Genomic DNA, 23,506 nt, shown 5'->3' on the forward strand with positions numbered 1-23,506 from the left:
GTTTTTTTGTTGTGACTGAACTGTTGTATTAATCAATGTTAGCTGATAATAAAGATTTTTACTGATGTTTTGAAACTAAACTGAAAATTGTCCTGATTTCGTGATTTCACTTCACTGACAGATGCAAATATAATTAATTAGCACTGAGGCCTTTTACATAAGTCGTGTCAATTTTATTGATGCAGACTAAAATGAGTAGTTTGTCTGAGAAGGCTCAGTCCTTAGACCCACTTACTAACTACACCAAAAAAAACTTTTAATAGGGAAAATATAAAAGAGCATTAAAGGTGGGATCCTTCCAGACATGCAACAGCTGCTGTAGACAGAATAATACAATCACAATATGGAAAAATATAATGATGATAAATAGTTTTATAAAGTAAATATGACATTACCACAATGATAAGACAAAATAAAAACACGACTATTTACACATGGCTCCTTTCAGTGTGTTAAAATATTACACATGTATTATAGTGTGTATTATTATTATTATCCTGTTGAGTAGAAACAGAAGTACATTTACCTCAACACTGTACTAAAGTACTATTTTCAGGTGCCTGTACAGTACTAAATATTTATATTTTATTCTACTTTTTACTTAACAACATTGTACTGAAATACTGTCTTTTAGTACTGCATTAATTAAAAATCTGTAGTTTCAAATTACTTTATGGAATAAGATTTGACATAGAAAACATTTGATCAGCTCATAAATAAATAGATAAAATAGAAATGAATTTATCAAAGTATATGAAGTAGTTAAAATGTCCTCCATTCTGACCAACTACAATATTAAAATGCTGCTTACACATTAACATCCCAATAACACAACAATCTACAGGCCTTTCTGCTGCATAATCAGTGTTTCACTATAGTATTTGAGTATTTGATCATTTAACTACATTTTGTTGATACAAAATTTGCACAGGACATTTAATTAGTATTAATAAACTGCGTCATCTCAACTTTTACTGAAGTAAATGATGTTCAGACTTCTTCCACCACCGCTGCTTGCTGTTTTAACCCATAATGCATCATATCTTATGAGCTGATCACATGTTTTATATAAAAATAATAGTGACTAAAGCTGCCAAATGAAGTCAGAGGTAGAATTCTTCCCTCTGAGTGGAAGATAAAATGCAAATGCTTCATTACAGTAGCCCACAAGTACCGGATGTCCACCCGATGCAGATAAGCTCGCTGCTAAACGCGTTAGCACTTGAAGGACTACATCTCCCACGATCCTTTGCGCTCCAAGCAGGAAGAACGTTCTCTCGCAGGGGCTCACACTGATCCAAGTTAGGAGCTTTCAGCTGCCAGCCTTGGCCCATCATGTAAGTGCTGCGGAGAATTCTTTGCAGTGCAATTGCAGAATTACCTGTTTTCCCGGCGCCTGTCGGAGCTGTGCAATTGTAGCCCCGCTCCGTGCACGGACACGCACGCTGCGGCCGCAAAAAGGCTCCAAGTGCATGAAGATCGAGGCTCGTATTCTGCATCTTTGTTGCAAAGGCAAGCCGCTGAAGCTCCAGTGCGAGGGCGATGGAGGGAGGGAGTGAGAAAGAAGGCAAAGTCTTTTGTGCTTCCCCTCCCCCTCATCAAAGCAAAGGGGAAATGTCTCAGCCAAAGGGAGGTAAGCATATGAAACCGATCTGTGCAAAACTACCGACACACAATCACTGCTGCACGGCTCGCAGCATGCACCGCTGCAGGTCGAGCGCGGCCGGTGCATTTTAAAGTTCGATGGTTTAACAGGGTCAGTTGCGCTTCCTGTTCGAGATCTTCCCCTTTGCACAGTTCCTGGTAAGACGATGCTGTGTGTACTCACTGACGCTGTTAGCGGGGCGCAGCCGGGGACGGCAGCAGGGCGCCTCCAGCAGCCCCCGGCAGCCCCCGGCCCCCGGCAGCCCCCGGCAGCCCCCGGCAGCACCAGGAAGCACCAGGACACCGCGACTCTGTCCGAGCAGCTCTGCACGGGTCCGTGCGTGGCTCGTGCACGCTGCCTTATGGTAAATAACTGAAGCCTGGTCGCGTGCAGGGCTGGGTGCAGCTGTCAGGCTCAGAGAGAGAGAGAGAGAGAGAGAGAGGGGGGGGGGGGGGGGGGGGGGGGGGGGGGTTACTGGCTGCAGGTCGGTCCCTGCTCATGGGATAGAAAATGAAAATCTAATAATAGAATGAGTTGAGAGCTTTAAGGTGGCGGTGACTTCTTTGTCTGTCAGCTGCTGCTTCTGTGCAGCAGCCCCCCCCCCCCCCCCCTCCAGCATGCAGACCAGAGCTTGTGTGTCACACTTTGACCCCAACTTTGTCAGTGTGCAGCTGCAGCAGGAGCGGTGGAGCAACATCCCTGCAGCCCTGAGAGCTCTAAGTGTCATCAGTGAATGCAGCTTGCAAGAAAAAAAACAGCTGCAGTGAAAGCAGCTCAGGCGTTTTTTTCCTCCCCTCACTGTGTTTTCCAAGAAGTCCAAAGTGAGGCTGGTTCGTTGCACAACATGCAGGACACACATACACATGTGTACACAAACGCACACACACACTCAGAGGCTGCACAGGTAGGAGAGAGAGCCCCTGATGGTCAGAGCCTCGCAGTGTTTATCTGCTACAGTCAATTGTCCTCCCACCTACACACAGGAACTGTCTTGTTGCAGCCAGTTCATCTTGTGATGAATAATGCACAGACATTTTTTGTTTTGTAAATGAATGAGTCGGTTTGGGACTTTCCTCTGAGCAGAAGTGTCTTTCTGTTGTCATTCATTGATGTTGTCTGGAGCAGGAAGCGGCGCACATGCAGATCTAGTGTTGATCAATCAATAGGTTGATGATTCACTTCATCAAGTTCTTGTCTTGACTTTTTGTTGAACTGCAAACAGGAACAAAATGGTGTGAAGGCATGAATCCTTAATGATGTTGAAGCAGATAATTAGTCAGAGCCACAACAATTAGTTGATTAATCAATGGACAGAAAAATAGCATGAGACTAGTTTTATAATCTATTCATAATTTTGAGTAAAAGTAAAATGTCAAATGTTCCCTTGAGCCATTCCTGGTTTCATCATCTCTTATGTAATTGTAAATTCAATGTTTTTGTTTAAAGAGGACTGTCATGACATCATTCTGGGCTTTAGGAAAGTGTGATAGACTTTTAACTGTTTTCAGACCAAATGATTAATATAGGAAATAATAAAAAATTACAGATCATGAAGATAATGATCAGTTGCAGCCTGCCAGCTGAGAGGTCTTGAGCTGATAATTATCTAAGTCAATTATCAAGCAGAAATACAAAACGTTTGCTGTCTCCAGCCTCTAAGATGTGAAGATTTCCTTTGTTTCTCTGTTTTAAATCACTGTAAACTGAAACCTTTGGGTTTTAGACTGTTGGTCAGCCAACACAAGTTATTTAAAAGACGTCAAAAAAATCAGCAGATCAAATGATTATGAAATGCATATTTAGTTGCAGCTCCGCACAGATTCTCCAACCTAAGACAACTGTGTATCTCGTGTGTGTAGATGGAAATGAAGACGAATCAAAAGCTGAAATAACCAGCGTCACTGTTACAGCTGTGGTGTAAAAAAAAAGCTGCTTTGAAGTTATGAAAAAAAACAAACAGGTTATTTAAATGAATTCAGATGAAGCCCACGTGGCCTGGTCTGAGGCTGTGTTGTAGTATTTATTGACCTTGTTTACTTCATTTACTTTTCCTCCAGGCCTCATGTGAGTGACATGCTAACAGCCACGTTAGCTAACACTTTTCTTTGACCTGTTCAGGGGCTGTGAACATCATCTGCTGGCAGCTGACTCAGTTCTGTTGTTGTGATTATGTTCCTTCAGTTACGGTTCATGTTTATCCTGCAGCTCGGCTCTTCAGCTTCCTCCATTTTGTGTTAACAGCATTTGTGTAGTTTACTGACAGGAGCAGCAGACCCAGCACGTTGTGTGCACGCTGTGGATTTGAACAGATCATTATAAAGTTAGCGACTAGCTTGTGCATTTAGCAGCTAAAGAGCCAGATAAGCTGCTGGTGGAGACCAAAACAGAGCAGAAAGAACCTAAATTCACAAAGTGGACGGGGGCATGGCTCCAGATGAAGGCTAATGTTGCTGTTTGTCTGGAACACTTTGCTAACAACTGTGTCAGCTGCTAATGTGTCGATGTTATTTTTAGGGCCTGTTGTGCTGCTGGGTGAAAAAAATCAGTTAATGCTGTTTAAAAAAATATTGAAACATTTTTATAGCCTTTTTTCTGTTTAACAGGTGAAACTAAAATGTTAAAAGTTGTCTATTGTCTAAAATTGGTGCAAGTTTAAATTAAATCAGGAACTGTTTGATCAGAGGATCAGTGAATCAGATTACACTGTCAGTTTGTGACACAGACACGTTTGGGCACCAAACAGACTTCAGCCTTTACTTGCAGGCCTGCTCAGATATTGCAACATAGAATTAGTGTAAAACATATAACTAGTGAAGGAAAAGAGCTGAAATAAGCATCATGTCCTTGTGTTTCATGAAAACTGTGCCAGACTGAGCAAAGTCACTTCATCCTGCTGCTGCTTCCTTCTATTTTCATATCATTTGGCACAGACGCACGTCAAGTAGCGTCTCCCTCTCCAGCGCTGCCTGTGTGGCCCTCACCATTGTGCCCTGTGCTGAGTGCTGTGGTGTGCGGGGCTGTCCGGTGGCAGCCTGACAGCGGCCCTCCCTGCTCGTGTCCCCCCGCAGTGTCGGCCGGGCCCTCGCGCCCTGCACAAATGTCCCGTTTGTCATGCAAATGGAGGCTGCGTTTTCAGCTGCACTGATACTAAATTTGCTGTTTCGACGAGCTGATTGTTGGGCTGCTTCCAGGCCTATAGTGGCTTTTTTTGCTGCAATAACAGTAGAATTGTTCAGAGCATTGTTCAGATGATCCACTAACTGTACTTCTCTTTTCAGAGGGAGGGAGGGGGGGGGCTGACTGAGTAAGCATGCATGCAGCAACTTCTCTGGTGGCAAGAATCATGAAATAATTCCTGTTTATCCCAGCTTTGTTGCAGACCTACATGCAAGCAGAGGTGTATAATGCAATGAGCTAGAAATGAGGTTGTGCTGTGCTGAAAATGAGAAGCAGAAATGTCCACGTCTCGTCTCGGTTCAACCTGGAGTAACCCCTGTGGTTGTGATGGCAGCAGGTTTCCAGATTTCGCTGCTAAGATGGGATGAGAATCAGGGTGAGGATGGGGTGAGGAGGAGGGAGGGGCGTTGCACTGTAGCACAGACTCACAATGCAAAGATAGTGGAGGCAAATAAATGAATTTACAGCAGGTGGATCCAGACCATTAATCTGCCCCATGCAACTGTTGCATGTTGTCTTTTTAACTCCAACTTTCAGCTGTTAATTTTGTAAAATTTAGAAAAATAGATGAAGATGAAAGTTAAAATTTGGTCCCTTTGCTCTGGAGGGAAATTTACACTTTGAGATCATCCTTTTTCCTGCACAGAGGTACGTGCATCTTTCTGTTCAGCCACCGTCTGCACCTGAAACATCACAGTGTACTCTCTCCCAACATTTCACTCCACATTTGGATGGTGATGTAGAGAAGCGGCTGCACTGGCAGCTATTTTCTGCCTGTTATAACTGTATGAGAGGAGTCGGAAGCTCTGGTAATGCTTTTTTTTTTACACCTATTTTGCTTTTTTCAAAGCACTTGTGTGTTTCTACTTGTGTTGAATAAAACAGCTCATCACCAGCTGCAATTAGCACCTCAGCAGTAAATCGGTGACTTATGCGTGGTTACATGTTTGGAAAGAGAAGTGCCCCCTTTTTTTTTTGGTAACATCTGTACTGAACATAATCTGACAGCTGAACTGCTGCTGGAGCAGCTGAGTGTGTTACTAACAAACAGAGCCGCAGATTAAGTTTCTTGCATCATCAATTCACCAGTTTTTTGATTCATTGACTGGTTAATGAAATGTTGTGAAAATGAGCTTAAAGTGATTCTTCAGTCATCAAGCTTGTTGCATATTCATTTACTGTTGATCGGCTAACTGAATAATCTGCTAATTGTTTCAGCCTCGCTAGCAAGTGCTAATTTCTGAAGCCCCTTCTTCAAACGTGGGATCTGTAGCATTGCTGATTTTTTTATGTATCTTTTGAAGTGATGGATTATGGGATTGAAAACACATTTACACACAGTTACAGATACATTGGTGCTCCTGAGAACAGTCTTTATGCTAAGCTAAGCTGTGATGCTTGACAACAAAGTGAAACTATTCTTTGAAGTTAGACACTTTCTAATTTTCTCACACACAATTATATCATTGCATTTTATTTTTTATTTGTCACATGCCACAGTATTATGTACAGTAACAAAACAGTGAAATAAGGTTTGCACAGTAAACAGGCCAGACTGTCCAAAACTGAAAAGCTTTTCTTTTTCCAATATGAAAAATATTAGATTTGGAAACATCACGATATTCGATATTATCAAATATAACCCCAAGCCAAGTTTACATTTACATAAAGTGAATGAATGAAAGGATCTTAACAAAAAATGCTTTATTGTAACAGAATTTCAAGTTTGTCTTGTCAGCTGCCAGTGTGTCAGGTGAACTGTATAACTTAACTATAGCACTGTAACAGTGCTGTTCAGTGTGTGGAGTCAGAATCAGCTTTATTTGACAAATATGTCGACACATACAAGGAGTTTAATTTGATTAATTAATTTGATTTAAGACGGTGCACAGGATGAATTTACAGGGATGATACAAATGCATCCGAACAAGGCTATCAAGCTAATTAGCACTGCAATGATTAACCAATTAAAATTAATCAGCAACTAGTTTAATAACCCTAACTCAATCTTCTAAACAATCTTTTTTTTTCAAGTAAAACTCCAAATATTTGCTGGTTAAAGCTTCAAATGTGATGATTTGATGCTTTACTAAATAAAAGATTCTTGAATTTTAGACAGTTGGCCGTTAGCTGCAGCCCTAAAGCAAAGCAAATAGAAGAAAACTTTAAAGGTAGATATTATTTACAGGCTACAGATGGACAGCAGGCAGGTCAGGTTACAGGAAGTGCATGATTTTGAGCGATGTCCTCGTGTCCTACGATTCATCACACATTCGTCACACAATCTGACATGTCTCAGAACTGTTATCGGACAGTCTGACACAGGTTTGTTCTGCAGCATCTGTTATTGCGCAGTGTATTTGGGCCTTTGGGAACGTGGCCTTTGCGTCTGTGTGGTTTCTGCTGGGGGTTTGTCCTGGACTCAGTTGGTGGGAGCAGAGTTCCTGGTCTGGGGCCACCTGAAGCTGACACCTCGTATCGTTTAAGTTGAGCCGAGTGCACAGGAAGTTTAGTGTGAGCCGCTGACGACATGATTCCCAAAGGAGCGACCAACAGCTGTAACCTAAAGGAGCTGCCATCTTTGGAAGTGTAGAGTAGCTCACAAACTGCCAGAGCGGTCGGAGGGCGGCAAACAGCCGAGGGCTCCAACTGGAGTTATTTTCAAATCTCTCTCTGTTACCAACCGGCCGACCCCCTCCTCCCCCTCCCTCGGTGCTGCTCACTGTGTGGCTGTCTTTTCCTGTCCCTTCTTGTGTCAGTGGTTGCGGTTCGCTGCCCTCCCTCTCCCTGTGATTGATCTGTCTTCCTCCGGCTCTGTGGAATTCCATTGAGGAACATTTGGGATTGTTGGAATTCCAGCCGGAGTGCATGTGTGGGTTAGCAGCGGGCACCATGTGTCCCCGTCATCTAGGCCTCATTATCACGCAGGCCTGCCCTCACACAGCGAGCCTTTCTGCATGCACTCTGCCTCTGTTTCTGCACACACTCCCCGCCCTGCAAACCCTTCTGTCAGCATTATTATTATTATTATTATTATTATTTTTATTCACTGCTCTCAAACCGACATGCATGCATGACGAGGCTGATTGCATGCTCATATCGGGCGTGGCAGAAACTGGGAGCATTGTTGAGCTCAGCTGTTCACTTCTTGAGAAAATGATAATTGCGCGTGTTACAGCACAGCCAATTATTCCTCTTCCTTGTTCTCGCTGGTTTCAGTGGGAACAAGGAGTGTCCCAGCGCTCATCTCCTGTGGCCTCCCTCTGGCATCTCACTGCATACTTCAGCCCATGTGCTGCAAATCACTGAGAATGATATGTACTGCTGCTTTTAATTAGCCCACTCTGCCTACCACAGTATGCAAGTCTGATGCTGAGCTCAGCAAGAATAAAGGGATGAATTGTGTATTTGAGTTACGCAACACGATCTGGAGAAAGTCTGAAATGGGATATTTTTAGATCGCTCATCATGTTTCCTAAAGCGTTTTCTCATATGAAAATATCCAGATGAGGCTACGACTCATCTGTAATGATGATGTTTGTATTCTTCCAGTTTCGCGCCAGTCACATGATAGAAACGTCATCAACACGCACACTGACTCGCTGTTAACTCTCTGGGCGGTGTGACCTGCTGCGCTCACACAGGGCCTCATTAGAAGGAAGGCCTCTGCACCAGGGAGCCGGCTGGGTGAAGTCCACGTGATATCCGGGTCAACTGACTCAGACCTTTGCGTTCTTACATTCAGCTGCTCTGGGTGATGTCTAGATAAGGTCAGGTGACGCAAACACCACAACACATGGATGATTGAAGTGTAGTTAGGCAACAGTTGGAAAACAATTCAAGTAATTCAATATTATGTAATGTTGTGTTTCCAGCTTGTTCTGCTGCCTCCAAGTGGCCAAAAAACTCAGGTACTTTCAGTACTTGTACAGCTGATACTTTTAAGTACAGACTATAATTTTTTACTTTTTTTTTTTTTTTTTTTTTTTTTTACAAAGGCTGCAACTAAACTATTTTTTTTCTAATGAATTAACTTTTTTATTTACTTCGTTATTTTTATAATGTACATTCAGGTCTTTTGAAAATGAGATTCTATCTCAATGTGATTCACCTGAATAAATGTAAATATACATTTGGTCTTTAAGGTCTTTTAGAGCCCAAGTTTAAATATGAGAAATATATTTGCACGACCTGCAAAGATATTCAATTTACTGTGATGGAAACTACAAAAAAGCAGAAATAAGAAGCTGAAATCTGTGAATTTGTGTTTATTTGAAAAATACATTTTATGAATATTTTTTACTGATTACTTTTCCTTCAGTAGATCAATCTATTAAAGCACTAATTGTTTCAGCTCTAGTTGTTACTTGAATACGACCTGAATACTTCTTCCATCATTGCTTTGTTTTATGATACGGAGCAGAGCACAAGCTCGTTCCTGGCAGCCACATAGATTACATAATCAGCTGCCCCTCTGACCCCCCACCACCTCCTCTTTGTTTCTTACACTGGTGTTTACTCTTGTTCAGCGGCAGCAGGTTCGGAGCAGTGCAGCCTCCTGATGTGGAGACGTGTCACTGTGCATGCAGCACTCGGCTGGATGTCAGTTTGATTTGCATGTGTTCCTGCTGCATCACCGCCACAGCGTGCAGCACGCCAGTACCTGCCTCTCGTGACTTACTGCACTTTGCACAACAAATCTGTACCTCCAGCCTTTATTGTTCACGCCGGGACAGCAGTGTATTGTCTGTGTGTGTGTGTGTGTGTGTGTGTGTGTGTGTGTGTGTGTGTGTGTGTGTGTGTGTGTGTGTGTGTGTGTGTGTGTGTGTGTGTGTGGTAAAGTGGACTGAAATGCACTGAGCACGTTGATAAAAGAATAAATCTTCCTCTGAGGAGCGTGCTGCCTCTTGTCTCATGATCTCGGTGCAGCTGTAAGGCCGAGGGATCTCTCAGTCAGTCAGTGTGCTCTCATGGAGGAAGAAGATTGGCTGCTGTCGCTGCATTGTAATCACACAGTGAACCTTTTGTTCCGACACTGACTGAGGTCAATCATCTGACAGGAGTTCCACGTCTGGTTAATGCACATGAAAGAATTCAGAGACCCTCTCTCTTCATGTGCAGCTGCTTCTGCTGAAGAGCCCGTGTTTCCAATCACTGCCTGTGAATAGGTGATCTCAGAAACAGGGTTAGTGTGAAGCACTGCAGGCGTTTGGTGCATAAATCAATAAATCATAGTGTCAATAATTCCTGCACATGAATCAGCAGAACTTGTTACACTGGAAGTGTATCCATGCTCTGTATCTCTGTCCAGGATCAAAACAAACTGCACTAAACCCTCAGAGTGCTTATAGTAGCACTGACTGACGACTTCCACTGTTTGTTTTGCGCTCAGTGTGAATTCACTGAAACAGCAGGACTGAAGTTACAGGTGGTTGTGTCTTCTCAGGTCAGTCGTCAGGCTGGCAGCTGCACTGAGCCACGTACAAACACTGAATCCCTGCGTTTTATGAATCTCAACCCGAGACTGTGTGGAGAGCTGCAGGGTACTTCATATTTTTGTAGGCTAGCCCGGATGTTAGCGTCACCCTGGTTCCTCCGACAAGAAGCCAGTTTGATTTTTACACGAGCCTTTGGAGAACTACAGAAAACAAACTCATAAAGTTTGTGATCCTGACAGGTTTTATTCAGCAGGATAATCTTCACTAATGACTCCACTTCATGACATTTGAAGCCTAAATACAACCAGCAGCAGTGAAAACTCATGTTAGGCTATAAACCAGCTACACCACGGTCACATGACTTCACCGTCACCAGCACTAACCTTCAGCCTGTGGTTTGATTTCGCTCTGAGCTCGTCTACACAGGTCTTTCCTCTGTTAGTGACAGTTTGCCAGACTCTGGTGGTCATTGGAGGAACTGCAGCGTCCAGCTCCTCAGGGACACAGCTCAACGTCGTTTCAGTGCAGACTTGAGAGACGTGTTACAGGTGTTTTCCAGTTTTCAGTGTGTGTTGGAGCTGGTTTCCAGTTACCATTGTTGTCTGTGTAAATGTCGGTAGGAGGGGCTCAAAGTGACATTTTAGTGCAGCAAAGCTGTTCTGCAGAGTGTAGAGCAGGAGGCAGGAGGCAGGAGGCCACCAGTGGAGGGCCACAGGGCACAGCAGCGACACACCCTGCACTGTTCCAACAAACCAGGACACACTGGACTGTGTGTGTGTGCGTGTGTGTTATGCCTTCAGGACAACTTTTTGAACAACAGATCTGTCCACAGATATGTGTGTTTGTGTTTTCTCACATGACAGCGATGTGAGAAATTCCAGTTATTCCTCTGCGGCCGCTCCAGACACACACCTTCAGTTTTGCTGTTAATAGCGTGTTGTGACATCAGGGGGCGGTGCGCAGTGTGTTGACCTTAACTATTACCTTAAAGCAAAGTGTGTCAGCTGGTGTTTTCAGATCCAACATGGCCACCCCTCCCTCCTGCCTGGCTTCACCTTTGTCAGAGCAGGTTTGTGTGTCATTTTTCCTCACTGGGTTCAGCTGCTGCTGGCTTCATCCAGTCTGAGGAGGTTTGAGCCAGATGCTGTCTGTAGACAAGGCAACAACACACACACGCACACACATACACGCACACACACACACGGTTACACCGTAGGGAACGCTGCAACGCCCCGTTAACAAGGCACACAGCCGTTAAACCATCAGTGCAGCACCTCCAGATGGAGCGAGCACACCTGGGCTGCCAGACCTCCTCCTCCTCCTCCTCCTCTTTTTCTTCTTTCTCATCTTCTTCTTCTTCTTCTTCTGGCTCTCAGCGTCTGCTACATTCACGTAGGACCTGGAGTCACTTGCTGCATCCAACCGTAAGTGTGGATGATGAGATGAAGCGCCGGCTGTTGCTGCAGTTGCTATATCAACAGGAGATGTGAAGATGTAGACTGGATGTGATGCATGAGGAGTGCTGTGTGGGTCTGTGTGGGTCTGTGTGGGTCTGTGGGGGTCTGTGTGGGTCTGTGTGGGTCTGTGGGGGTCTGTGGGGGTCTGTGGGGGTCTGTGTGAGTCTGTGTGAGTCTGTGGGGGTCTATGTCAGTCTGTGTCGGTCTGTTTGGGTCTGTGTGGGTCTGTGTGGGTCTTTGTCAGTCTGTGTGAGTCTGTGGGGGTCTATGTCAGTCTGTGTGGGTCTGTGTGGGTCTGTGTGGGTCTGTGTGGGTCTGTGGGGGTCTGTGGGGGTCTGTGTGAGTCTGTGTGAGTCTGTGGGGGTCTATGTCAGTCTGTTTGGGTCTGTGTGGGTCTGTGTGGGTCTTTGTCAGTCTGTGTGGGTCTGTGCGGGTCTGTGTTAGTCTGTGTCAGTCTGTGTGGGTCTGTGCGGGTCTGTGTTAATCTGTGCGGGTCTGTGTGGGTCTGTGTGGGTCTGTGTGGGTCTGTATCAGTCTGTGCGGGTCTGTGTCATTCTGTGTGGGTCTGTGTGGGTCTGTGCTTAGATGTGTGTGACCTGGCCGGCAGCGGCGGCTGCAGGAAGTGTGAGTGGTTGTGTGTCAGAGGGAGTTTGAGGAGCCCGTTGGCAGCTTTGTGTAGCACAAACCTGACGCTGTGAATGTTGCTCAGGTTTGAGATTTAACATTTTCTCTGTTCGATTTTGCTTCAGTCCAGTCGTAGCTGCAGGTTTTAAAAATGGCTGCATAAGTTTACAGACTGTGCTGCTGCTACGGGGAAAAGAGAGGAGAGGCTGAGCAGGATGAACTCTGATCGACCGATCTCTCATCCTGAGCCGCGCTCAGAAGTGAAGTATGCTTTCATCTTGTGCTGCCAGCGAAACCATCTCCCCTCTCATCAGTCTGCCCTCTCCTGTTTCTGCTGCTCTCGGAGCAAACCGTTTACACAAGTTCAGATATGCTGGTGCACAGAGTTACAACAGGGGATTCAACCAGAGCAGAGATGATTAATTGATCAGTTGATCGACAGAAAATGAATCTCCAACAAGTCCGTTTTCAACCACCTTCTCAAATGTGAGCATTTCCTGCTTTTCTCAGTTTGAACCGAGTGTGTTTGAGCTGCGAACCGTCCGTCCGACACAGAAAGCACCGGTCACATTTATGCAAACATGCAGGATTAAATGCAATAGATATTATGCAACATTTCCCGTATTGTCTGAGTACAACCTGTCACATTAGAGGACAGATACGTCCATGAGAAAGTCTCTGATGGTTGACAGGTATGTGTTCTCCGATGGTGTGTGTTGCAGGTTGTATCTGTACATCAGAGTTTTCTAATGATGTTTGTGTTTTCAGGTAAGAGGAAGCCGGTGCTCAAGCTCTCCAAGGAGGTGTTTGAGCAGCCTACTCCCGCCGCAGTGTAAGACTCTTTACTACATCGTGTTTACACGCACACTTTGTCATGTCCAAAGCTTATCTCTCTGCAGAGCCGATGGTTTTTAACCAAATCAGGAAGCTGAACATTAAAAAATTATAATTCCCAAACTCAGGTACAGCAGCTGGTTCTGGGTACTGTAACGTGAGCATCAGTGTCTTCATATCACACCCCTGGTACTTGCACATTTTCAACACAATAAGAGCTTCTACAGAATGATTTGAACATTTTCTCAGTGTTAAAGCTCAGACTGCAGATGCCTGTAGAGCAGCAAAGCCCCAAATTATTCTGAGCTGCCGGGAAACTAAATATTCAGTTTGTTTTAATCATCTTCATCAGTTTGAATCATCTTCATTAAAAACCTGCAGCAGCAGAGGCGTTTTGGTTTTAAGCCAACTTCATGTGAAATGTCAGAGTCAGACCGTTCAGTGGAAATCTGTGCTTTTACTACAGGCACACCATTGATTTTATTTATTAAATACATTTTATACTATTTTAATTTATTTTTAAATTTTATTTTTCTGTTTTATTTTTATTTTTTTAATTTGTTGTGTTTTAATGTTCTAGTTCATGTAATTTGTTATTCTCTTGTCTTTATTTTTCATTTATCATTTTCATTTTATTAATTTTAATGAATTTTAATTTTAGATAATCATAAAATCAATGTAATTTTTAAATTAATTTAATTTGTTTTAATTGACTGATCTTCACACTTTCAAGGTTTATTTTCTTTTCTCAGTAATTTTGTAACAAAAAAAACAAACACAATCAAGTTTTTATTTAGGTTTTGTTTATTTTTTATTTGATTTTATTGTATTTCATCAGTGGTTATCCTTCCCTCACACTGGTGCTGAACAGAGACGTTAACCTTCTCACTGTAAATCACGTCTTTAGCATCATGTTTGTCCTGCAGAGATTTTTCTGACATTTACCTTCTGCTTCACTTTGACAGTTGTTTCATCCTCCAAAGTCCAATTTAACCAGTTCATTTGTAATAATGTGTGTGTGTGTGTGTGTGTGTGTGTGTGTTTCAGACCCCCCAGAGATTTGGATTCGAAAGCTTGTGTAACCATTGGGGAGAAGGTAATTTTCTTTCCTCTCATCTTTGCATCTTTCCTCATCTCATTCAAGCTTTATGTTCTTCTCTTACTTTGTGCTGTTACATAATTCTTCACTCTGTCAGTGTATTTTTGGTTGAGTAAGGTCCCTCTCTCTCAGCGTACAGAGGCCGGCTTAATAAAGGATCTGTTCGCTGTAAAGAACGCCCCAGTGCACATTACAGCTGAATTGAACACTTGTGATTGTGGGGAGACTGGAATGTCTTTTATTGCCCATCGGCCAGTAAAAATATTTATTTTAAACTCATCAAATAGGTGGAATTTTCCATTGGCAGAGGTGCTGCTTTTTCTCTGCTCCACTTGGCCACAAGTCAAAGTGACTGTTTTTATATCTTTGCTTGAATCGTGTAAAGAAGTTTTTCATCTTGCTGCACAGTGAAGGAGACGGCGTTTGGTGATGCGGACCGGTCACAGCGTCACAGGGAAGCAGAGATAGCAGCAGACCGACTCCCCACAGTCACTCACCTCATTGCTCTTCTTCTTCTCTGTGTTAAATCTTCTCGTCTCGTTCTCTTGTGCAGAATTTCGAGGTGAAGGCAGATGACCTGGAGCAGATCTGCGAGCTCGGCCGAGGAGCGTACGGCGTGGTGGACAAGATGAGGCACGTGCCCAGTGGCCTGATCATGGCTGTCAAGGTGAGTGAGGGAAAGACCCGGAGCTGCTTTCACCACATAAACAGTGGATCTTTGGCAGGTTTGTCTTTTTGTGTAAAGAAAGCAACAACTCTGGCTTATCCAGATGTTGCTTTGCAGACTCCAGAGGTTTCCTTCTGATTCCATGAAGACAGGGTCTGTGCCTTGGGGCTGCAGCGTTCACTCCTGTGTCAGCTGAAGCTCCCTGCAGCTCCTCTGCGGGCAGATGGAGCAGACCTGCAGTTTTATCTCCAAGCTTTCTTGCTCTTCCAGATCCTGTTTGTTAATGACATTTCAGAGAGTGGAAATCTCAGGCCGGAAGCACTTTGATGTCTTTTTATAACCTCCCCTGCAATTAGCTTCATTTTCTGATCCTAAGTCGGCTGCTCAGAGGAGCCTGCGGTTGTTAAGTGTTAATAATAATAATAACAATAATGATAATTTATAGAGCGTGTTTCAAACCAAAGTTACAAAGTGCTTTTCAGGGTTTTCAACATTAAGAGGTAGATATTAGGCAGTAAAATTAAAATAGAATAAAATATAAGATGAGACAGAAAAACAAAAAATAAAAACAACAGTAGCAAAAAAACCCCAAAAACAAAGAAAGGATGTCACTGATTCCACAGCTCTCAGATCTTCAGCTTAAATTGATGCATTGACTTTTTTGATATTTAACCAAAATCTTCACATGTTCCAAAGTCACTGAAGTTTGACTGACAGTTGTGTTGTTGTGTTCATGTCGCCCCCCCTCAGCGGATCCGGGCCACAGTGAACACCCAGGAGCAGAAGAGGCTGCTCATGGACCTGGACATCTCCATGAGGACGGTGGACTGTTTCTACACAGTCACCTTCTATGGAGCTCTATTCAGAGAGGTAAAGTGAAGCACGGTCAGTCATTCAGGTCATTTCTTAATCCAAGTTTTAAAAGGTGAAATTTGACTGAACTGAAACATTTGGGAACATTTGATGGTTTGATGATAAATGCTGCCCTGTTTAATTAATCAGAACCAGATTTCAGATGCTGACATGGACCTTCACTCAGTGGTTTCCAACCTTTTCCAACTCATGGCCCACAAAGTGTTGGTGTCTGACCCGGTAACAATACAGAAGCCTTCCCATTATCATTTTAATGATAATGATCTAACAATCAGGACTGAACTGAAAGCAATTCATTAATTCATTAATTCTTCCTGTTGCTAACCAGCTAACAGTTTATTAGCTGGTTGGTAGCATGGATGTCATCTTTGAGCACGTAATCAGACTGACTGTCACAGTGATGGGCCTCAGTACTATGAAAGTTTTCATTTTAAATATTTAAAAACATTATTTATATATTTTTTTATTATAATTATGTCTTTTCACCAGAATTGTAATTTCTTGCAAACAATTTGTCAGCCCACTTGCAGTGCCTTCGCGGACCACCAGTGGGCCCCACCCCACAAGTTAGGAACCACTGCTCAGGTCAATTAAAAAAAAAAAATCTTGCTTTGCATACATTTTTTGAAACTTGTGGCACCAAAAAGAGTCAGAATGTCTTTTGATTTTTCATGGACACTCAGAGGTAGATGAGTGAAAATCTGGTTAAAACAGCAAAAAAAAGTATTTTACAGCCACAACATCAAAACTTGAAAATGAGCTGTGACATAAAGAATAAAATGATCATTTAAACTTGATTTAAGAAAAACAGAGGTGTCAGTTTTGTCATTAACTGATCAATCAGTGATTAGCTGATTGCTGCCAATAATATCCATAAGATCTCTAATTCTGCGTGCATGTTGAGGTGCAGCAGAACTAGAACCGCTGCATGCTAATGACAAACAGGCCGGTGATGACAAACACCTCTGAAGGTTTTCGGATGCAGAAAACTTCCTGCAGCAGCGCCTGGATGTTCAGGATTTCCTCGCCGCGGCTGAAACACTGGAAAATCTGTCGCTTCCTGTCTGTTTGGAATCCGGGCCGGGTGCTTTTGTTTTTGTTGCTTTTTTTTTGTTGTTTTGTTTTGTTTTGTTTTGTTTTTTTCCTGATCTCTCTCCAAATATGTCTGTTGCCAGGGCGACGTCTGGATCTGCATGGAGCTGATGGACACCTCTCTCGACAAGTTCTACAAGCAGGTGATCGAGAAGGGAATGACCATCCCCGAGGACATCCTGGGAAAGATCGCCGTCTCAGTGGGTTCACTCAGAACGTCCTTCATCACATAATTCACCCTGAACGACACACTTCCTGTGAACGCTCGGCTCATGTCAGCTTCATGACAGATAGTTGTTATGTAACTCTCATTTGCTTATTAACGGCCTTTGTTATTACAGATAGTAAAAGCTTTGGAGCATCTGCACAGCAATCTGCAAGTCATACACAGAGGTAAGAGCCTGAGTGGAAACCCATTAAAGCTCCCAGAGACAGTGACAGTATCCTCTTCTCTGATGTGCACACTGGGTGGATTTCACAACTAGAGTTTCAAGAGACACCTTATTGATTTTTGAACCATGTCCAAGCAAATGGAAATAAATGAAATAAAAAATAAATAAAAGTATGGTAGAAACAAAATCTTCCAAAAATCTGTGCAACACATGTTTGAAAATGGTCAGAAATGTAAACTTTACACGATGTGTGATTAGGGAACTAAAACAGTTTGAGTCACTGAAGGGTTAATCCTTCCTGTGTCAAACCTCTGTGGCCCGGCTGTGACCACTGTGTGGCTCTTGTTACATCAAAGCTTCATGCAGTCATTTAGAAAGATTATAGTTGACTAAAATAAAGTCACACAGTCGGTCTCCACCAGCAACCACAGCACTTGTATGATGAGTGTGAGTGAGGCCTTCAGGGACAGACGTGTACAGCGGCTTCACTCTGTCTCTCTCTGTGTCTTGTTGCAGATGTGAAGCCCTCCAACGTGCTGATCAACACTCAGGGCCAGGTGAAGATGTGCGACTTTGGCATCAGCGGCTACCTGGTCGACTCCGTGGCTAAAACCATGGACGCCGGCTGCAAACCTTACATGGCGGTGAGCAGGAAGAGACCACATGACAGGATTTAAAGTGCTCATATGATTCAGTGAGCTGTAATTAACTGTTTTACAACTGACAAACCCTCATTTTAAAATCCAAATACACTCACAGAAGTCCTAAAATTCTTCAATTTACTGTTTAATTATTGTTAAACAGTGAATTAATGAAAGGAAGAAACCTCCAAACCTCAGAGTGTAGACAGGCCGGTGTAAGTGTTTGACTGACAGCTAAGAGCAGGAGACACAATAACAGACATACACAGTATTAATCATCTAAACTGACTCATGTTGACATTTGCAGGTCATTTCTTGAGCTGTTTAATGAGCTACAGCGAGCAAGCTAACTAACGATGACCTTAGCAGCGCAGTTTTCTCCTGCTGGATGTTTGTTTGGGAGCTCGTTCAGTAAAAAGCTGCAACACAACACGTCTGAGAAACATTAGCAAGAGCGCTAATTAGCTGGAGAGCTAATGTGGGTAGCGGTTAAAGTCTGAGGCTCTTTTCGTTTTGGGTCTCAGGTTGTCTGGTTGTTGGCCACTGTCATCGTCAGTTTATCATGAATTTATTTGGTCGACTATAAAGAAAGAATTTCTCTATTTACACAGACAGAAACACTGTTGGTCAGAAAGAAGGTCAGCGCAGAACTTCAGTACAGACTGAAATATGTCAACAAATAGTGGACGGATAAGTGAGAAATGTGGTTCAGACTTTCACCATGAATTGTCATGACTCTGACTTCTCAAATAGAACCATGATCAGGTCCAAATTTTAAATTGATCAATACTTTGATCACTGCAAAGTTGATGCCATTCCCATCAGCCTCAGCTGTGCTTTGTGTTTTAATTAGCAGATATTAGCATGCTAACACACTGAATTAACATGGTAAACATGATACCTGCTCAGCATTAGCACATTAGCATTGTCATTGTGAACAGACAGACACAGTCAGAGAGCAGCTGTTGAACATAGTGAAGCATTTAGCAGCTAAAGAGACAGATGTTTCCCTCACGAGCTGGTGGAGACCAAACACAGAGCTAAAAGAGAGGGAGCACTGGACTGGAGATTCATCTGATGGACACACAAATGAATTATAATATTGCTCCTGTAACTTCTAAATATATTTTAATCAACTGTCTCCTAACAAGTTCACCATAGCAACTTAAAAGGTGATCAGTGTTGCATTAAAAACCAGGTTTAGGTGTGGGTGCGTCGTCACGGAACAGTTTTCCCTTGATTGACTTTGTGCAGGGACTAAGTGGAGAATAAGTGACAGTGGTTTCACCTTGAAGAGCTGGAAATTCTCTGCTCACTGTGAGTCCAAGATCCAATTTGTGTATCACAGCTGCAAACTTTGTGTTTTTATAACTTTGGCCTCAGCTCATCACAGAGGGGTAACCAGGTTCACCTCCCTGCCTCTCATCATCATCCACACGTCTAATGAAGCCAGTTACATTTTAACCCCATCTGCTCGGCTGCTGATTGGCTGAGTGTGTTTTAGGGCCAGGTCTGTGTGTACAAGTTTAGGATGACAGGACAGCGAGCTTGTCGTCCTTGGCAACCGCCGCCATGAGTGACGTGGTCTGACTTTCTGTCCTGCAGCCGGAGCGGATCAACCCCGAGACCAACCAGAAAGGCTACAACGTCAAATCTGACATCTGGAGTTTAGGAATCACGATGGTAAATCAGCTTTTATTACTTTTGACTTTTCATTTCTGTGTGAATTTATAGTGGAAAACTTTTCATCCCACTCCCCCTCATACACACATTTAATCTCCTTCATTTGTTCTTCTCAGTTTTTCTAAATGTCCTCATAATTCAAAAAAAAAAAAAGAAGTATATGAAGGGTGAAAATGATTCATAATAATAAATAAAAAGGAGAATCTGGCGTTCTGTGAGGCATAGCTCTAGACGTTTAGTGTCTAGACGTTTTATTATGAGTTGTTAAATATTCATAGCTTTCTCATTTGCACATTTCCAACTCAGACCAGAGAATATTTTGGCATCAAGGATTCAGCAAACCACGGCAGGTTCCCATGATTTAACCCCGACTCGTCCTTCTCTCTGCTCATTAGATCGGCCGTTAGCGACGAGCAGTGAGGAGCAAATGTCCCAGTCTAATCTGAATAAGAGTCCGAGACAAGAACAGTTCAGCTGGTTCACTTTCATTATGAATTCTGAGTCAAAATGGGACACGACAGAGTGAGCAATCAGTGCGAGGCACAAAACCCACTGATTGTTAGAGCATCTGCTTCTTCTGGAGAAGCTTCAGACAGAAGCAGGTGATGGGACGTCAGTCTGAAGATTAGAAAACAGGAAGTTCTGGTAACACCGGTAGAAGATGTGGATGATTAGTGAAGGTTCACATCAAGACTTTATTCTAACAGTTATTTTACTTAATCAATCAATCAATTAATTTTAATTAATCTGTGTTTTTAATGTTTTTTTTGATAAAATGTGAGTTGATAGAGGAGAATGACTGTTGTTTTGTCTCATGGCTCAAAGTGATGTATTCACATCACTTTTTGTTTTCATCGAGGATCTACTCTGAACCACTGTCACCAACCTCTGCAGCTCCGTGACGTTTACATCATTTGAAGTTTGACCTTTTTTTAAATTTTTTTTTTATTCTTGAGTTTGTCGGAGTAAAAGTGAAGGATTTAGTCTGGAGCCTCAGGTCTCTGATGGGCCCTGAAAAACTGATTGGATAAAACCTAAAACCAGGACACAAGTGTCAAGTGTAGTAACTGTAGTGAGTGAGAGTGACACCTCTCTCTCTCTCTTTCTCTCTCCCCCTCTCTCTTAGATCGAACTCGCCATCCTTCGCTTCCCGTACGACTCGTGGGGCACGCCCTTCCAGCAGCTGAAGCAGGTGGTGGAAGAACCTTCGCCCCAGCTTCCTGCCGACCAGTTCTCCCCAGACTTTGTGGACTTCACCTCTCAGTGGTTCGTCTCTTTCTCTTCTTCTGCTCCATTTTTCACCAGAACCAAAACAAACTCAGGCCGTCAGCTCAGCTCCGTACGAGGTGTTGGGTGCTGGATTGACTGTTGAGCCCATTTACACCCAGTCATTTCATGCATCTTGGGTGGATCAGACATTTGATATCATACAAGTGTGTAAATGTGTGTGAGAAGCACACGGTGTGAGACGGGGAGAAATGCGAATGTGAAAAGGTGTAAAGTAAAGGAAACATAACATCCTGTCAGTGTGATAAAACTGACCCCTGATCAGTTTAACCCTGGATGACCTGTGTGACCCGGTGAGGACAGTGAACCTCCTGTGGTCGTCTGCTTGTTCTCGTGGATGGCTGTCAGCTCCTCACTCAGCTGATACTGTTGTAGCTGAACTGCACATGTGTGGAAGTTGTTCTTCTTCTGGTGTTTTTGGCTTCGGCTTCAGGTACATTACCACCACCCTCTGGACCGGTGCAGAGCCGACCCTGATTTGCATGTAGTAGGGAAACAGATTGGAATCAGATTTGTGATCAGGGACAGATCCAGCTGGGTTTGTTTTGTACGTTGTTAGCTGCAGGTTTTCGTGCAGCAGTGAGTTTTTATGTCATTGTTAAAGACATTGTTGAGAGTCAACAGTAGAGCAATGGATCTGGTTGCATTAGGGCACATCTGTGTGCTTCTTAATGATGGTGGAGTGAAAGTAAAAACTAACTCCAGTTTGAGTTTGAAGCCTGAAACCAGCAGGACCAATCTGGACAGCTGCCATGCCCTAGAGCAAGGCACCTCGTCCCATCTGCTCCGGAGCAGCTGGTAGGATATATATATGTGATAATATGACAGCTGGGATAGAAATACAGTCAAATGAATGTATTTAGTGACCTAAATTATACGCTCTGATCACTCACAGCGTACAGTGACCTCCCTCACTGTGTACGGGCTGCAGTGAGGTCAGAGGACGAGGCTGCAGTTTGAACAGAATCCTAACAGCGCCGTGGTTTAAGTCTTGGAACGAGGATTTATCGGGTCTGTTGAGAACAAACAGTGAACAGGAAACAACGCTCGTTTACTGGCAAACACACACTCGGTATAATTGTTTTGTCTACGATTCTCATTAATGCTTGTGTGACTCATTATGTTTGGCGGTATGTTTTCTCAGCTACTGCCAGTCCGCTCACGCTGGGTCGTTTCCTGCTATTTCATTCCTGGGAAACAAAAGACAGTTTTGGATCTCAAGTTCTATCAAAGTCTAATAAGTTTATTATCAGGCTTTTGTTGATGAAATGACAGTGAAGCGTTTGCTGAAATAAAAGCAGAGTTTTAAAGGTCCCATATTTTAACTTCTCCAGTGTTTTATTTGAAGTGTTGATCTCCATCAGAAGATATTTTTGTGGTTTTAAGAATCAAAAACCATCTGGGTGTAGTCTTCTCTCTCAGGCGTCTCTCTGGAGTTAGTTAAACAGGCTCTGAGTCTCTCTTCTGATTGGCTGACTCTTTTCTGAGTAATCAAATAAAAAATATAGCAGATTTCAGGTAAATACTCAGAGAAACCAAATCCTGCCAGGTTGGATGGTGGGTCCAGGTGGGCGGGGCTTGGTGCATGGCTGAGAGCAGTGACTGCTTTGTTGTGACATCACAAAGTTCCAGAAGTCCTGACGGCTGGTTTTAAGGCTCAGTTTCTGAATACAGGCTGTGTGCATTTCTCTGTGGACTGAGGCTTTGATACTTTCACAGTATTAATATAGAACCTAGACCTGCTTTATAATCACAAACACATGGACATCTACCTTTAGACTGTGTGGAGCTTTAAGACTGGTTCCTGCTCTGGTGTCAGGGATGAGCTGTTTATGACGTGAATTGATCTTGATGGGTTTTTTTGTTTGTTTGTTTGTTTTGCTTCTGCAGCTTAAAGAAAGTTTCCAAAGAGCGGCCGACTTACACAGAACTCATGGTGAGTGTCACCGCTGCTGTCACACTGTCTTTATCCTGCTCCGTTAACACATCAGATCCATGCATCACCACCTGCATGCATCTTGTAACACTCTTAACCCGACACTGGAGGGCGCACTAACATTGTTATTTGTACATGGCTGAAAGCCTGTTCTCCCTCAGACAAACCAAGATGCTCCAGTATCAGGTGAACTGATATTCTAACGAACTCCACTGACACTCAGACTAAATGAATGTCACTCTCCTCCTCAGCAACATCCCTTCTTCACCTCCCACGAGGCCAAAGAAACCGACGTGGCTAGCTTTGTGAAAGTCATCCTGGGGGACTGAGTCGTCACACTTGCACAGCATTGGAGGGAGGATCTGTCAAAAAGAAGAAGAAGAAGAAAATACAACAAACAAACAAAAAGCATCAATCACAGCCCCTGTTACCTGCAGGACCCCCCCCCCCACCACCTCCCACCTCCAGCAACCTGCCATAATCTCACCCCTTCCTCCCTCCACAGACGGACGGACAGAGCCAAGAGGAGAAGGATGGCGAGGAGTTTGTCCCCGCCTCCACCTGGCCTCCATGTCGTCTGTACATTACCTGACATGGGAGGGGGTGGGGGTTGATGGGTGTGTCACACATAATCTGGAATAATTTAAGATGTCTGTATGCA

General features: G+C 43.5%; 1 protein-coding gene across 2 annotated transcripts; it reads left to right on the top strand.

Annotated features, from left to right (window-relative positions):
* Nucleotides 1-1,262: 1,262 nt before the first annotated feature.
* Nucleotides 1,263-23,234, top strand: map2k6 (mitogen-activated protein kinase kinase 6). Of its 2 annotated transcripts, none has more exons than XM_071463674.1 (12): nucleotides 1,263-1,633; nucleotides 13,110-13,173; nucleotides 14,223-14,271; nucleotides 14,828-14,941; nucleotides 15,692-15,811; nucleotides 16,990-17,106; nucleotides 17,248-17,299; nucleotides 17,815-17,942; nucleotides 19,545-19,622; nucleotides 20,749-20,888; nucleotides 22,800-22,845; nucleotides 23,097-23,234. In XM_071463674.1, the coding sequence occupies exons 1-12, from the start codon at nucleotides 1,543-1,545 to the stop codon at nucleotides 23,172-23,174; spliced, it is 1,077 nt and encodes a 358-aa protein (XP_071319775.1). In that variant the 5' UTR covers nucleotides 1,263-1,542; the 3' UTR covers nucleotides 23,175-23,234. The 2 variants fall into 2 exon arrangements, with proteins under 2 accessions (XP_071319775.1, XP_071319776.1); XM_071463675.1 differs by lacking the exon at nucleotides 1,263-1,633 and adding an exon at nucleotides 1,952-2,009.
* Nucleotides 23,235-23,506: the final 272 nt, after the last annotated feature.

This window comes from Trachinotus anak, unplaced genomic scaffold (assembly GCF_046630095.1).
Source record: "Trachinotus anak isolate AG129_WGS33_773 ecotype Australia unplaced genomic scaffold, CSIRO_AGI_Tana_v1 ptg000025l, whole genome shotgun sequence".
Classification (NCBI taxonomy): domain Eukaryota; kingdom Metazoa; phylum Chordata; class Actinopteri; order Carangiformes; family Carangidae; genus Trachinotus; species Trachinotus anak.

What these genes read in the sequence shown, in the direction of transcription:
- map2k6 (XM_071463674.1), top strand. Translation starts at nt 1,543, where the DNA reads ATGGAGGGAGGGAGTGAGAAAGAAGGCAAAGTCTTTTGTGCTTCCCCT. An exon ending in GTGTAACCATTGGGGAGAAG is followed by an intron (nt 14,272 to 14,827) that starts GTAATTTTCTTT and finishes TCTCTTGTGCAG; the next exon opens with AATTTCGAGGTGAAGGCAGA. An exon ending in TCTGCAAGTCATACACAGAG is followed by an intron (nt 17,300 to 17,814) that starts GTAAGAGCCTGA and finishes GTCTTGTTGCAG; the next exon opens with ATGTGAAGCCCTCCAACGTG.